Here is a 15,427-nt window from a genome sequence, read left to right as displayed (position 1 = left end):
CACAGAGTATCTAAACCTGCCAAATGGCCTAAGTTGGCATCAGATACATGGTCAGATTTTTTCTCTTGTTTACTTTCTGGTTATAAATTTCCTGATGTAAATCGGAGCAGAACTTATCACAAAGCTCCGGTGGGAAATTTGTCACTGGTTATGAAACAGACTGAAACCAACAGTGAGGCCGCCTCTTTACCAAGCAAAGTAAAAGAGACTATTAGCAAAAAAGTTTCAGTTTCTTTAGGGGCTGTTTATAGGACAACTGTGTTTTAGCCAAACTAAAATGGAAACTTTTGAAAACAGCCTCCATAGTGGAACTGTTCTGAAATGTTGGCGCCAACTTTGCCATGTCAAAGCTGTCAGGCTTTGCGTAGTACACTTTGATTGTGGCAGCTTAAACTGCCATGCTTGAACCGGACATCAACAACAGTTACAATGGCGGACTACCGTGTTGTGCTTGTGTTGCTGAATCTGCTGACTGCCTTTCAACAAAATGTGCATCTGTTGCACCACTTCTGCACTGCCCCCTACTTTATCACATAGACTGTATAAAACATGGACGTAGCCTCCGCAACGTCACCCATCTGTTCACGTGACCTGAGCTATGTCTCTGATTGGAAAATCAAACGATCCTAATAACTTCTCAACCATAGAGATAGAAAGAAATTCACTCACCGTACAGTTTGTGCCGATAATGAAATCAGCGTTTTAGACCCAAGCTGTTTATTGAACCAGGCTGTAAATGTGTTTTTTAATGCTGTAAAAGTCAGTTGTTATGGCTGGGTGTATAAGTGACTTCTGGTCTTTCTGCAGCCAGCCTCAAGCGAATTCTCAACGAACAGCGGCATGTTCTGCAAAGGCTTCATCTTTACTAACCGGATGTTGCACCTGGCTTTATCAGCAGCTGGTCAGACTTCTACTCTGTGGAGGGGTGTGCCCCTTGGGTTATATCATTGACTACAGGCCTGGCATGCATACTACAGCGTTTTCAGTCCCTCAGCAATTCCATGTAAACATTGATTTCTTTTACTGTTTTTTTTTTGCGTAGTTTGAAATATTGTTGTGCAAATGGGGCCTTGATATAACTTCTGATGCCTGGAACTGCTGTGAGGGAGGTAGGTGTCAGATGAGGGGATTTACTGCATGTTCAATTAACCGCTCATTTTCACTTTTTCACAGTAACTTTTTGCAGAAATCAAAACTAATGCTCGGAGAACTTCAGCTATGACACTGGACATAAGAATTTGTCCACGATTGACATGAGGGGAAAGTTCCTTGCCCAAACAACTAGTCCATATGCTTTAAGCTTTTTTAATCAAGGAAAAAAAAAGTACTGCTTCCTCCATTCATAAAAAAGCACAGAGGAATCGAATTACACAGAAAACAGTTCAAAGTTGCTAAATATCCTTGAAATTTCATTTTCACTTTTATCCACATTCTGCTGACTTGCACAATGAATTTAGGCAGTTTATGTGCTTTTACCTAACATCATGTACAGCACTTGATAGCTAATAATTCCACATGAAACAGATTATTTTGCCCATTCGCAAACTGCACTGACGTCCAAAGGTGCTCTTAAATTTACAGCCTAATGGGAATTTGCAAAATTGCCTAACCCAGATATATTGTTTGATGCATGGTAAATAATCCAGGTTTATGTCAACGCTTGAGTAAAACTTCAGAGATTTCTTAGATTCTCTGAACTCTTAACTGTGTGCACCTTCTGCATCTGTATTCGTGTGTGATCTTGATAGATCGGCGATGAGGCCACCAATGCCTTTCATCCTAATGGATTCCATCTGACCAATCACAGCTCAGAGACATGGTTGCAGATAAGCCTGTTGGAGCTGGGGAGGTTCCGGTAAACAGTCTGTGATACCCCCCCTCCCTGTGTCCCACTCTGCCCCTATCAGCAATCAGCCAGGGTTAATGGTGAGAGCCTGAGGCTGCCTGATTGGAGCCAGGCTACACATCAGTCAAGACAAACCCAGTATCAGGCCACATGTCAGACTGCAGCTATTCAAGTCCGTCTTCTTCTTCCTCCTGACCACAACACGTGTGCTTCAGTTCAGAAAATCAGATGTGTGTGATGACTCTCTCTGACTGTATCCTGATGACGACTCACAGCTTAACTCAAACTGACCTGCTCCAGCCTAACCTGTTGGCAGTCAAGTGGTTTGGATGCATCCTGGGAGATCTGAAACGATTTCAGTTCAGAGTGTTTCAGGTATTGATCCCTTCAGCTGTATGTGGACGACAAGAAGTGATAGACTTGCCTGACCAGATCAGAAAGATAACGTGACTCATGGCTTTCTTTCTTTCTTTCTTTCTTTCTTTCTTTCTTTCTTTCTTTCTTTCTTTCTTTCTTTCTTTCTTTCTTTCTTTCTTTCCTTCTTTCCTTCTTTCTTTCTTTCTTTCTTTCTTTCTTTCTTTCTTTCTTTCTTTCTTTCTTTCTTTCTTTCCCTTATGCTCACCCTTCCTTCTCTTTTTCTCTTTTTTGCTCTTTCCTCCTCCTTTCTTTTACATGCTCTTTCTTCCTTCTCTTTATCTCTACCATTCCTTCTCCTTTTCTCTCTCCTCCCTCCATTCTTTCACATCAAAGCGCTTCCATTCCTCCTATTTTTTTCTTTTCTTTCTAACAGCAGAAAAAGAAAAGAATTAATACTAATGGTGCTGGGAGCACAGGAATAAAGCGTCGGGGTAATTACCCAGCAATCACTGCAGCATTCCACAGCTGAGGGGGGCAGAGATACGGTCTTGAGCCTAAAGAGCATGGACGTGGATCAACTTGGCCGGCACACACACAGACACACTCACACTCACGTACAGCCCCGCTTGCACAAGTGCAATCCGTCTTCATTGAGCAGCTCGGGTCTGCTGAAGTCTCTCCCTGCTCATTTCAGCTCTGTGGTCGAGCAGGAGAAATCACTGTGAAAACAAAACTCGTTTCGTCTTTCTCGTTGTTTCGCAGGGCATGTCTGCAACGGTGTGGTGTGTCTGCGTAAGTGTGTAACTGTGCGTTAGTGTCTGTTGGATATGTATGAATGCATTTGAGGGTCTCTCTGTGAACGACTCTCTGCGGGAATGTGCAGGGAGAGGGGGAGGATGTCTGCTTGTCATATGTGTAAGTGCAATATGCAGCCCCTATTGCTTGAACCTGGCCCGACATTTATGATAATAATCACAGCCTGATTGTGCGTTTGTGTTTGTTTGTATCCCTCTGAGATTAGTACGGCATATTCAGAATACGCCACATGTTGCAATAGCTGAACAGAGTCAGACGAGCGGATAAGGTTTCCTGTTTACATACGTGTTTCCATATGCAAAAGTGTCTTTATACAGTATACAAACAGCAGGCTGTATGTCTCATGCTCCTTCAATATTTATGCTAAATAGCTGTTAATAGTTTTTTTTTTTCGTAAGTAAGTCAGTAGTTTACAAAAACCTGGACCAACACTTAGGAGTATGTTTTTATTGATTTCAGATGTAAACCAGCTTTTTAGAAAGTTTTTGTTCTCTTGCATTGTTTTACAAAACTCAGTCAAGGGCACATGTGACTCACACTGCCTCAAACCCAGCCAGGACTTTATCTTATAACATGCAGTTGGATTTGATATTATTATTATAATTGTTATGATGATGATGAACTTTTGGTCTTGTCACTATTCTGCGGTCTCTTTGGTTCAGTTACTGGTAGGTGTAAGTGTTTTAAGTTTCGAGTAATGTGACTGTAATGTGCTTTTAGCTGATACGCACCGTTGAAATAATCCAGTGAACCTTTGCCTCCCCGCCACCTTGCTGATCATAGCAGCCGCTCTCGTCTGTTTAGTAGATCTTATCTGCGTTTCCTTGGCCCCCTTTCGTCCACATGCAGCAAATTTTTTAAAGCACAAGTTTCATGTCATGGACTTTTATCTTAGCTTATGAATTGAGTTAATTTCATCAGTAGGTTGTTATCAGTAATTATAAAGATCTTTTCGATGAAGCCATGAGTCTTCATAAACACACAGAAAAATAATTTATTATTGCTTTATGTGTCTCATACATTTTAACATTTGGACATTTGTCTCTGTGTATTCATAGTGTTTCCCTTTACTTCTGTGTAGTTTTATGTGCCTGTGTCTTTGCATTCAAATGTGGTTACTTGTGTGTCTGTGTGTGTTTCTGATGGACACAGAGCACCTTTGTATTTCTTAACAGGCGCTGGTGGTTAGGAGCGAAATGAATGCTCTGTCTATGGAGAGAGGCCTCGGCTGTAATCACGGTGAAACCCATAGAATATTCCATCTCTCTCGTTTTTCCTCCAGGTTGACTTTGACAAATCTTTTTTTCTTTGGCAGCAGGTTAGGCAACAACCTGCATGTTTGGCGTATTAACTCAGGGTCCTGCCTGTGCATGGTCCTTCTTGGTTTGGAAGCAAAAGAAATTTGTTAGAAAACAGAAGACACAAAGAAAGAGATGACGGCATGCTCGCACACATGCAGGTACAGGATGGCTCATGTTTTTGATCAATTGTGCCCACACTGCTTTTTCTTTTTTTATTTTAGAGGAGTTGGCAAAAAGATCTAAAGAAAACAGACAAAGACTCTTTTTCATTCTGTCATCGCAGAGAAATAATGCTTCAACAGGTCATGGTTGAACCATGATCAGTATAGATCATCCCTGATGGTTCATATCACAGGATCTGTGATCTGTTTATGCTGAGCAGTAAATTTACTGCCAATAAATGCTGAAGCAGAGTCAAAGTGAAGAGACAGCAGAGTTTATTGCAGGCACAGTAGAGATCTGTAAATCAGGAAACACCTCAGTCTTTTTTAAAAACGTCAAGACACTTTTACACAAACATTCACACAGAAAGTGTCATAAAGTGTTGAGATGTCACTGTGTATGGCTGCTTTGTTTCAGCTTTATTGGAGTTGTAATGATGTATTCATCAGTTTAGCGTGAGATGCATCATCGAGATGTGCTGAGAATCATTGTAATGTCCACAATTACAGTTTAACTATCTGAGGAGCAGAGCATTTCTCTATACATTTTTTGAGGCTGATCTGTTCAGTGATAAAATCTGAACCGTGCAAGTTGTGATTTCTTACACCCCAAGGGTGGAAGATTTACGTCTTTTTTAATGCGACACTTGGAAGGAAAAGAAATCAAGAGTCTTCTCTCAGAACATATAGAATGACCTTGACTTTGTTATGATGATTTCAGATCCTGAACATCGTGCCTTTTGACCCTCCTTTCTCTTCCTTCCTCTCCTGGGCACAACTCATCATATGAAGTCACTGTTCCCCGTCGTTCTGGTCGATAACAGATGAGTAATTTCTCCTCAGGCAAAGCTGCTTGACATCAGGAAGGTCATCCGAGGGAAATAGGGGAGAGGTGTGATTTCTTGCTGTAAGGGTCTCTATGTCACCTTTTCCTGTTGTGCAGTCCATTTTACAGGCTGCAGATCTCCGGTGGGGTAGATATAGTGTCAGTTTTTTTTAGGGCCATATGTGCAGATAAATTTTTCCTGACAGTTTTGTGTTTAGCTGAAACTCCTATGAAAGAAGCCTTCAGTGAGTAAGCATGTTGACGCAGAATTGTGCAAGTAAATCTGGGACCAATAAAACATATTTTTCATTCAAAGCTAACTCAGGAATTGTCATTACAGTATGAAAGGGCCTGTGGCAGAAATATACCACATGGGGGCGCCAGATCACACACTATATGAGCCTCCACTGTTTGAAAGTGTTGTCTGTAGTGCGCTGTTTCTCAGGCAGTGAAGGCATGGTGGTGGGGAGTGTTGGTGGGACAGGGGTGAAATGAAGTGCACAAACACCCTCCTCGCACTGGAAAGGTCAGTGTCTTTCCTGAGCCTCTCAACCCAAGCTGTGTTTCTCTTTGAAGAGCCACATCTGAGCACTCACTACAGGAGGAAGCTCTTTATTAAACTAAACCAGGAATCAACAAGCTGTAGTGGCAGGAGATGGAAACAGACTGCAGGTTTACATGTTTCATTTCACTGTAACGCACACAAAAAAATCACACGGTTAGAAGTTTAATATGTACATGCTTTACTTGGATCACGCTATGTGACTGGAGCAGTCGAAGCAGCAATTTGATATTTCCACTTCGGAGTCTTTCATCATGTTTCTGACTTTGACCTAGATTTCTCAGGGGAAGTACGCACACTGTTACTACATATCGTCCAGTTTGCGGTTATTGTGCTCTGTGTACTTGTGTGTATGTGCCTCTGCATGTGTGTACATGTGCGCCAGTGCCAGAACCTTTGGGTTTTACAACTGTCCCTGTCATATTTTCAGAGGTGATGACAAGAGCAGAGAAACGAGTTGCCTGTCAGAAAGGGTGACCAATTATTGTTTGGTATTTTTATTGGTCCAAAAGAGTTTTAAAAATACAAATGATTGTATTTTTATGGTGGTCATGCTCCGTGCTGGTCTCCTTAGTGTTTCGCAGAAATGACTCCCCGGAGCCCACAGAGTTCTACATTTTAGTTTGGATAGAAGACAGACGGGTTGACCGGGTTTGTGGTTTTGTTCAGAAACAAGCTTCAAGCTTTAGATCAAAATGTTTTGCCAAGGACGGGGCCTGATACTGTTCCACTAACTTTTCTCTCTTACATTCAAGCCCTGCTCATTTTAATCGCATTCACACTCCTAAAGCCGCAGTATACATGGAACACTTTCATTTGATAGATAATCTCTGGGTTTTAAGGCCTGGACGGTCCTCTTTGATGGGACTGTTTATGTGTTGATGCTACTTCAATATCTTGGAAGTAAGTTTCTGTAAGACAAACTCAGCAGTGAAAAACAAATATACTGCCTTTGGCAACTGGAGGAAGGAAAATGTGAATGACATCATCCCTCAGTCCATCGGCTCACCCGACTTGTGAACACTTTAACTGGGAGTTGGCAGAAAAAGAGTTCCACTAAGGTTGGGAGGAACAGATTCAAGTGTTCACGTTCACACATGCATCCAACCTGCATGATGTCAGGAATTTTTCAGGAGTGCAAAGCATGTGAAAAGTAACACACTGTTTAAAACTCACTCTACGACAGTTGGAGTTTTACATGTGTAAGTCACGTGAGATTTGAACCTTTCCTCTGCACTTTCAATGTTTGATCTTTGGTTAAAGGCACAGTGAGGTCTTTTTAAGTGATCTTGAACTAGTCTCACTTTTATATATTTGCTTTCTTAGAATTTTTCTGTAGTAATGGTGGTTGGTGGACATTGGAGCTGACTTGTCAAGAGAAAAAGGACAGAAGAACCAAACCCGGGCTAAGCTGTTTGTGATAATCATAGACTGTAAAAAAAAAAAAATGAACGTCATCTTGCTCGGCTCGCAGTGAGGTCTCCACAAAAACTACTCCCCCTGTTGACTGGCTGCAGTATAGGTTTAAAAATACAGCTTTCCAGCGATTCCAGATGGGCTGTGGTCAAACTTTAAAAAATTATTACACCTAGTAGAAATGTTTCTCACGTCTGATTGCTGTGGTGATTTGAAGATATTATTTGGCTTTCTTGTATCCAAGTCCTCTTTTTTCTGAAAAGTTTCGTTTTCATTAGTTATACAAGGTTAAAAACGAGGCTTTACGTAACATTTAACGATGATTGACAGCTGCTGTTCTCGTGTATTTTTTGGGGGGGAGTGTAAAATATGTCAGGAGGTAGAGTCAGGAAGTGATTTGACTCACCAAAGAAAAAAAATAATCATTATTTTTGTAAGCCAGCTCCACTCAGATTCTCCCAGAATCCCTCATCGTCTCTATTGCGCAGACTCTGGCTCCAAACTGCTACAATGGTGGCGCCTGACATGGCGGTATTTTGGTTTCAAAACTATGATAAATACACACACACACAAATACAATGATAAATGGCGAAGCCACGCTGTCCACTCTATATACAGTCTATGGTGATAATATTCACTCCAACCCACAGTCAGCAGTTATTCTGCAGTGGTCTGTTCAAATCTGAGAGTCTATCAATAAAATGAAGAGTGAGGTTACGTTAGCTCTGCTTGGTGAGGTTGGAGTTGGTAGATAAGCGCTGGGAGGACATAACCAGGATTCAGTGAAGTTACAGACACAAACCATACAGGGCTGTGAGTAACACTAAACAAATAGTCTGCTCGCCTTCTGTACACTGAACTACACAACAAAGTGAGTTTACAAAGTTTGCTTGGTGTCACATTTCAAACAATGGTGCTACATAACTACAAAAAAATATAGTACCTTTCATTATGACAGTCTTCAATTCTTAATCAACTTGCATTTTATTGTTTAGTTATTTCATCATGGTCACGGTATTTTTGCTTCTGCAGGATGCTATTAAAAAATGAACGTTATTGATACCTGTTTCTTTTGTAACTGCACCATCATAATATGAACTCCTAATGTAAAATTAGTCTTTTTGTTGGTTTGCCACACTGTAAATAATGATCAGAAATAAAACCAGATCAACATTAAACTGCGTGTAAAAGTGAAGAAAAGCTTGGTAAACATCACATGTATATATTGAAAAAGGACTAATCCTTGGAGCGTAGATTGCCTAGTGGTCTAGGTTGTGTTCCATGAGGTTCGACCTTGCGTGAGTGGCTCAGGTTTGAATCCATCCTGTGGCCTCTTTCCCACATGTCCTGCTCCACTCTCACCCTGTTTCCTGTTCTATCCACTGTGTTCTGTACTATCCAAGCAAAGGCATGAACGGCCCCCTTTTTTTTTGTCCACGCCAGGCTTGAACGCAACATGCTCATCATTATAAAAAGCTGAGGGGTATTAAAAAAACTGGTATTTGGGTAACTGGATTGAAACTGCTTCAGGTAAAACAAAATCTGACGCTTTTGCAGAGTGTTGATGTTTTTAATTTGATAAACATCAGGGCACCCTTTCTTTAGGAAAAGTATGACTGTAGGGGTATAATTTTCATAAGCTTGGTCACTTTTTAACACTAGCAGATGTACAGATTAGGTATATTCTATAGTTTTAGTCATGCAGAATTAAAAAGTATCTCAGAAATGTTTTTGAGCAACAACCAGTGTTGCCATGTGCAAAGTCAATGTCATTTAAAGTAACCAGGCATCAACACCCCCACTTTGGAGGAGAACCTGGTCCCGTCCTATCAGCTTGTTGATAAAGTTATCGGAATCAAAACAGTATGGTCGTAAACAGTGGGGAGCTGTGTGTGTGGGGGGGATGACTTAGACAGACGTCATGGTTTCTCAGGAGGATACACACTCACTGAGACAGACAGTCCACACCGCAGAGCCTGGCCTTTGGCTGCCTATCGTTGGTGGTCTGCTGTGGCGGGAGGTGTGTGTGGTTGGAGAGTGGGATGACATATGGACTGTGGTGTAATGATAAAAGCCTGTGTGTGAGAGAGAGTTAGAGAGAAAGAGATGCGGGAGTGAAGTCTGAGGAAGCCTCGCACACTGGGAGATAAAATGAATGACTGCTGTTCTCATCATAACAATAGAGCTACTGCAGGAGAGGCCCCTCTCCCCCAGAAAGGCAAACAGCTGCCCTGCGCCTCTCCTGTCCACAGCCAGCATTTCTCTTCACAGAGTGTGTTTTGACTTTCAGAACTTGTCCAGAATTCCTCGCCTTCTTTCCCATATCCACTGCTCATGTGACTCGTTCTCATCTGCCGATTTAAGCCGTGTTGAACATTTTTCTGCACCATTTCACAAAAGGCCCGGTGACGAGGCTAAATATTTCATCGTGGGCTTATTTTGCGAAACCAGGCCAAAGCAAACTTATGGCGGGCGAAGAATGTAATCATTTATCTAAGACCAGCGGCAACATACTCAATTAAACCTGAAATAGGGCTTTGTGGTACCCATAGCGACAGCAGCGAGGCTGTGTATGAATGTATATGTATACGTTTCAGGAGAATAGGTTACGTCAAAGCCACTGAGCTGCTGCAGCTGAGGCCAGATATTTGGTTTGTTTGCACTTCCTTCTGTGTTTACCTCAGATGGAGCTAAGCATGTTGAAGCGCCAGGCTCGTGTAAGCTGGTGCTATATGGTGTGGACATTGTGGAGACTGTGTGTGTTATGATGGTTTTATAGTGCTTAAGTGTCTGCACCATTGGAAAGCGATCTAGAGTACTTCTTCAGCTGGTGTCCACCCTGAAATCTCATCTAACACACCCATAGCAATCATGAGTTTCTGGGAATTTTATCTGACTGTGGTAGTGTGAAGCTTTCCCATCATTCCCTGGAGGGTTGAATGTCCCTATCGCTCTTTCACTGTCCTACCAGAGCTGTTAGCCTGGTTGTGTAATGACTGTTATTAACCTATCAAGATCTGCTACAGGCTCCTGGCTGCTTTTCCCACCCCACCCCCCTTCTGCCACTTTCCCTGCATCGCCAAAAATCCAAGATGGCTCTTTTGAATCAGAGCTCTTTGCCTCCAGGGAGCGGAGAACACCAAAGTCCGCAGTCTAATTGGATTCATTTGTAAAATAGCCATGGAGATTTGGACATTATCTATCTATGTACCCATGACTGGAATGCAGCTCTTTCTCCCCATTGGACTTTTTTTTTTTGCCCCGTCACAATTTTACTTAAAAAGTGGTCTCGTTGGCCTGAAGAGCTTTTCTTGTTTTTATTGGATTCTCATGTTTATTAAATAATGAATTCTTTTCCATGTGTTTGCCTTTCTTTTGTGCATCACCAGGCCTAATCTGAGAAAAGACCACTTGGGTCAAATGTGGTATTAATGTGTTGCAGCAGTAAGTGAATGGTGCTTTGTACGTCTGAAAGAGAAAAAGTGCTCGAGAGTTAGAGACAGGAAAATAAATGCTCTGTACCCGTAGGTTTAAGTCTCACTCCTTTTTTTGTCTTAAGTGACATTTATGCAGAATTGTGAAGAATGTACAATGTGCTTGTAGGAATTAAAAGGCATAAACAAGTCCCAATTTCCTGTCACCAGATGTGCTGTCCTCTTTGTAACTGATTTGTAGACCTCTGGAGTCTGGTTGCACTGCGTCCTACCCCAGCTGCATCTGCTAGTGTTTTGTTTGGTACAGCCCAGAGCATTTTGTGTTTGTGTGTTTGCCTGTATGGTTCAAAGTGTCTGCGCATCTGTCTTTTGTGTGTTTGTGTTCTGTTTTGCAAATGTCCATCAGATAAAGGCTGTTGAAAACCACAACTGGCTATTACACCACCACTTTATCGGCATGAGGTTAGCCACAGAGAATCAGATGCAGAGACATACAAGTCACAAAGTAGATGGGGTAACTTAACTCTTAGTATGACACGACTCAACTAGTTCTGAAGCTTGTTTGATCAGTACTGTCTTGGTTTTCCTGTGTTGAGCTCTCAGCAGGAGACTTGACTTCTTCTAAGGAGCAGGTTTAGTTTAGTTTAGTTGTGGAATATTTGCCATGTTTACAGAAGCAGAGTCAGTAATGTTAGTTCAAAGCTGACATGCAACCATTTGGTCCATGTCATCCTTTCTCATATTTACTTTTTCTGTCCAGACAAAAAGAAAAAAACTTTTTGTGTGGATCAATCTGTAATCGTCTTGAACTGTTTTGTGTTGTATTGAGCATGCTGCTCATTTTTGAAATACTCAACCATAATGGAGGAAAATACAGTAAGTAGGTTGGACAATTCAGCCAGAGGCAGACAACTGTTCAAAGTCCACGTTTAACTTCTTGATCAATCCTTTTTTAATTAGATAAGATCTCTGCAAGGTAGTCTGGTACAGTGGTTTCCAAAGTGGGGGTCCCACTGCACCTCCCAAAATCAAAAAAATATTTACATGAGCTTATTTCATCCATTACTGAAAAAATAAAAACAACAAAAGGTTCAGTTTCTTATAAAATCATGCAAACATAAAATGTTGCCCACAGTGACTAAGCCAGGATAATGATTGTATCAGTGACAGCAGATTAATTTTGGAAAATGAGGGATTATTTGCACATAGTTACTCTAATTGTTCACTGATTAGGTAATTTAGTTGTCTTAATTATTTTTTTTAGTCCATTTTTCTGGTTTTCTGGCCTATTATCGTGTATTTGGGAACCTCTGTTCACTATAGACAGTTCACATAGTGGCAGTTTCAAAAATGACAACACCCATTAGTTGGTTCAGAATGTAAAAGTTGCTGTTTCTGGAGCCTGTAGCCTGAACTTCCAGTTCTGGAAAATTCAGAGACCACTGCATATTGTTCTGTTTCTCTGATACGAATTTTTATAGGTTTGTGTTTGAGTAAAATTAACACTTTTTTAATTCCAAAAACTGTTAACTACATTTCTTCCAAATTCAAAATAAAAATCTTGTCAATAAGAGCATATATTTGCATAAAATGGTCAACACATCAAAAACAGATGCAATGTTTCCACACCCCAAATGATGCAAGGAAAATAAGTTGAATTCATTTTTACACAAAGCATTACCAAAATTTACCTCAGGAAGAGTTCATAAATCAAAATTTTCTACAAAAGCATTGATTTTTAACCGCAGCTTCCATGAGTCTTGGAAAGCTCTGCACCAGTCTTCACATTGCTGTTGGGTAACTTTGTGCCACTCCTTGTGCAAAAATTCAAATGGCTCAGCTTATTTTGATGGGTTTTGGCCATCCATCTCCCTCTTGATAACATTCAAGAGGTTTTCAGTGGGGTTAAGGTCTGGAGATTGAGCTGGTCCTGATCAAGCGGTCCTTCATTTACACCTTGATTGGCAGAGCTGTATGGTATGGAGCATCGTCCTAATGGAAAAACTGATCTTTGGAGTCAGGGAACATTGTCAGAGCAGAAAGAAGCAAGTTTTCTCCCAGGATTTTTTTTTTTCATAGCTTGATTCATGCATCACCTCAAGATCATCACCAATACTCCACCATATTTCACAGTGGGTGTGAGACAATGTGGCTTGTAGGCCTCTCCAGGTGTACCTGTGTTGACATCCAACAGACACTCAAATGAAATGGCTGTCATACATGTAGAGATGCCGATTCTCAATTTTAAATCTTTTAAATCTTAGTTTTCTCCAGAGCTGTGTATGGATAAAAAAAATATACAGGCGTGAAGCTGGGGATTGGTAAATACGATCAAAGCTTAACTGTTTGTTGTCAGGGCTAATATGTCAGCTTGCAAATAAGCTGGTGGTGATTTGAGTTACCGTTGCCTTTCTGTCATCTCTAGCCAGTCTGTCAATCCTCCTCTGACCGTGGACCCAGAGATCTGCTGCTCACTTGATATATTGTCTTTTTTAAACAGTACAGCATAGGGATGGATATATATAACTGGTTCCTGTTAAGAATCAATAAGAAATGTTTTAATCAACATAATTAGCCTTTATGCTTGATAATACACCTATCCATTCTTTACATTATGCTGGAGCTGCTGGACTTAATGTTGACTTGCCCGCTGCAGCTATTTTAGCTTAGCAGATACATGACAGTTTCCCAAGAAAACTCTGATTCAGGATTTTTGCATTGAAATTTTTCTAAAGAACTTAACTCATAAAGAAATGTTCATTACTCTCTCACACAAGATTCTTGTTTGATACCTTCAACATGGTATAAATCATCTTATTTACCAAAAACTTTATAATGTAAACAAAATAATTGCATTGTTGAAAATTGAATTGATAGGCTTGTGGATGGCATATATTGGTACGACTTTGGTTTTACAATAGAGCCTTAACTTACTTTCATAACTTTGGCAAAGTTTCAGACAACTCACTAGATGGCCTATTTCAGTAAACAGGCAGTAAACCGTATATCAACATGAGATTCTCACTTGTTTTTATTTATTACGTCCAGAGATATCCAGATCCAGTGACTAATTTCATATTTGTTTATTTACTTTTTGTCTCGATGAAATATTGTTGACACAGAAAACTTGTAAAGCTACTTTTTGTACAGAGAAAATTTAAAGAAGGAATTGTAAAGGGAACTGTTAAAGAATCAGAGCAGAATCAGTAAGAAAATCACATCAATACCCATCTGTGGTAGAGCAGCAGTTTGTATAATACTCAGACCGACCGTCTGGCACCAACAACCACACCATGTTCAATGTCACTTCAGTTGCCTTTCTTTCCCATTCTGGAGCTCAGTTTAAAGTTCAGCAGGTCGTCTTCACCATGTCTGTATGCTTAACTTAAATGCATTGAGTAACTGCCATGTGATTGGCTGGTTAGAGTTTTCAGTTAACGAGTAGTTAAACAGGTGCACCAAGTAAAGTGGGTGATGAGTGTAATTCAGTTGAATGAATGTTCTGTAAAGATGGGCATTGTACTACTGGGCTTAAAGTAGGTTGACTCTTTTATACTGTACCTCATGTGGCCTCATGAGGAACTAATGCACCAGTTTTTTTCAGACTTTTTTATTTTATTGTTAAACATCAAACACCACTAACCTATGCTCCTGCACCTCTACCTCTCTCTGTCTCTCTTCAGATCGAGAACCTGTTGGAGCAGTTGAAGGATAAAGACAAACAGCTGGCTGGGTTGAGGGAAAGAGTCCAGGGCCTTCAGACCGACTCAAGCAACACCGACACAGCCCTGGCCACACTGGAGGAAGCTCTGTCTGAAAAGGTACGAAGCAGAGGTACACTTAGAGCTTATGAAAAAGCTTAGTGCATATGGTCCAGTTTGATGTAGCTGACATTTAACTTCTTTTGAAAAGTCACTGGATGAAAAGTGGAAAGACTAACCCACATTCAGAAACTTGTGTGACAGGTTTGGACAGTAAAAACTCACAAATGAAACCATTAGACCACCTCTTGGTCTTGAGCTGCCTGGAAATTTTTACCCAGTGAGGCACACTGTTCTTTCAGGAAGCTTGTATACATCACACAGCTTAATTAAGTTGCCTTTGCTATGACTCACTGCCATAATTTACTGACACAGACTCTTAATTTATGGACTTTGGGCCACACTAGATGAGGTCCTGTCTAAAAGCAAGTGAAGGAGAGAAAGAAGGCTCTGAAAGAAGGGAAAGAACATAGATTGAGGATTTGTGTGTGTCAGTAACTGAGGTTAACACAGGAAGAGAATGATAAATAGAATGAAAAGAGGATAGAAGTTTCGAAAAAGGGGGGAATGGAAAGGAACAATGGCAGGACAAGCACAGGAGTGATGGAAGAGGTGGCAGAGGAGGGAGGAAGAGGTCAAGGAATGCACGGCAGAGGCAGAAGTGAAAAATTAGTAACTTATGCAGGACATATGAAAGAAGAGGGAAAAAGCAGCACTGGCATGAGAAACACAGTAACCAGGGATTAGACAAGGACAGATCACCCAGCCAAAGAAATATAGAAGATTAAAAAACTTTTTTGTTGCATGAATTCAATAAGAGAGACAGTAAAGTTTCTGTAGTATATGAACAGCTTTGGTCTAAGATTGTTTAAAACTCTGTTCAGAAGTTTTTCCCTCCTTATCAGTTACCTCTGAGACTGGGAAATACACTCACACATGGGTATGAG

At 40.8% G+C, this 15,427-nt stretch overlaps 1 protein-coding gene across 5 annotated transcripts in view; it reads left to right on the top strand.

Annotated features, from left to right (window-relative positions):
• The window catches only part of LOC141799230 (ERC protein 2-like), a 185,507-nt gene that overhangs the window by 49,119 nt on the left and 120,961 nt on the right, over positions 1 to 15,427 (top strand). For all 5 annotated transcript variants that reach the window (XM_074681414.1, XM_074681411.1, XM_074681415.1 and 2 more), the window contains exon 9: positions 14,403 to 14,540. In XM_074681414.1, coding sequence (XP_074537515.1) covers positions 14,403 to 14,540 — 138 coding nt within the window. The remainder of the gene's footprint in view (positions 1 to 14,402; positions 14,541 to 15,427) is intronic.

Source organism: Halichoeres trimaculatus, unplaced genomic scaffold (genome assembly GCF_033239565.1).
Source record: "Halichoeres trimaculatus isolate MK-OKI-2021-1 unplaced genomic scaffold, fHalTri1.1 fHalTri1_scaffold_11, whole genome shotgun sequence".
NCBI classification, from domain to species: domain Eukaryota; kingdom Metazoa; phylum Chordata; class Actinopteri; order Labriformes; family Labridae; genus Halichoeres; species Halichoeres trimaculatus.
Note: the sequence above shows the minus strand (reverse complement) of the source record. Positions and strands in the feature narration are given on the sequence as shown.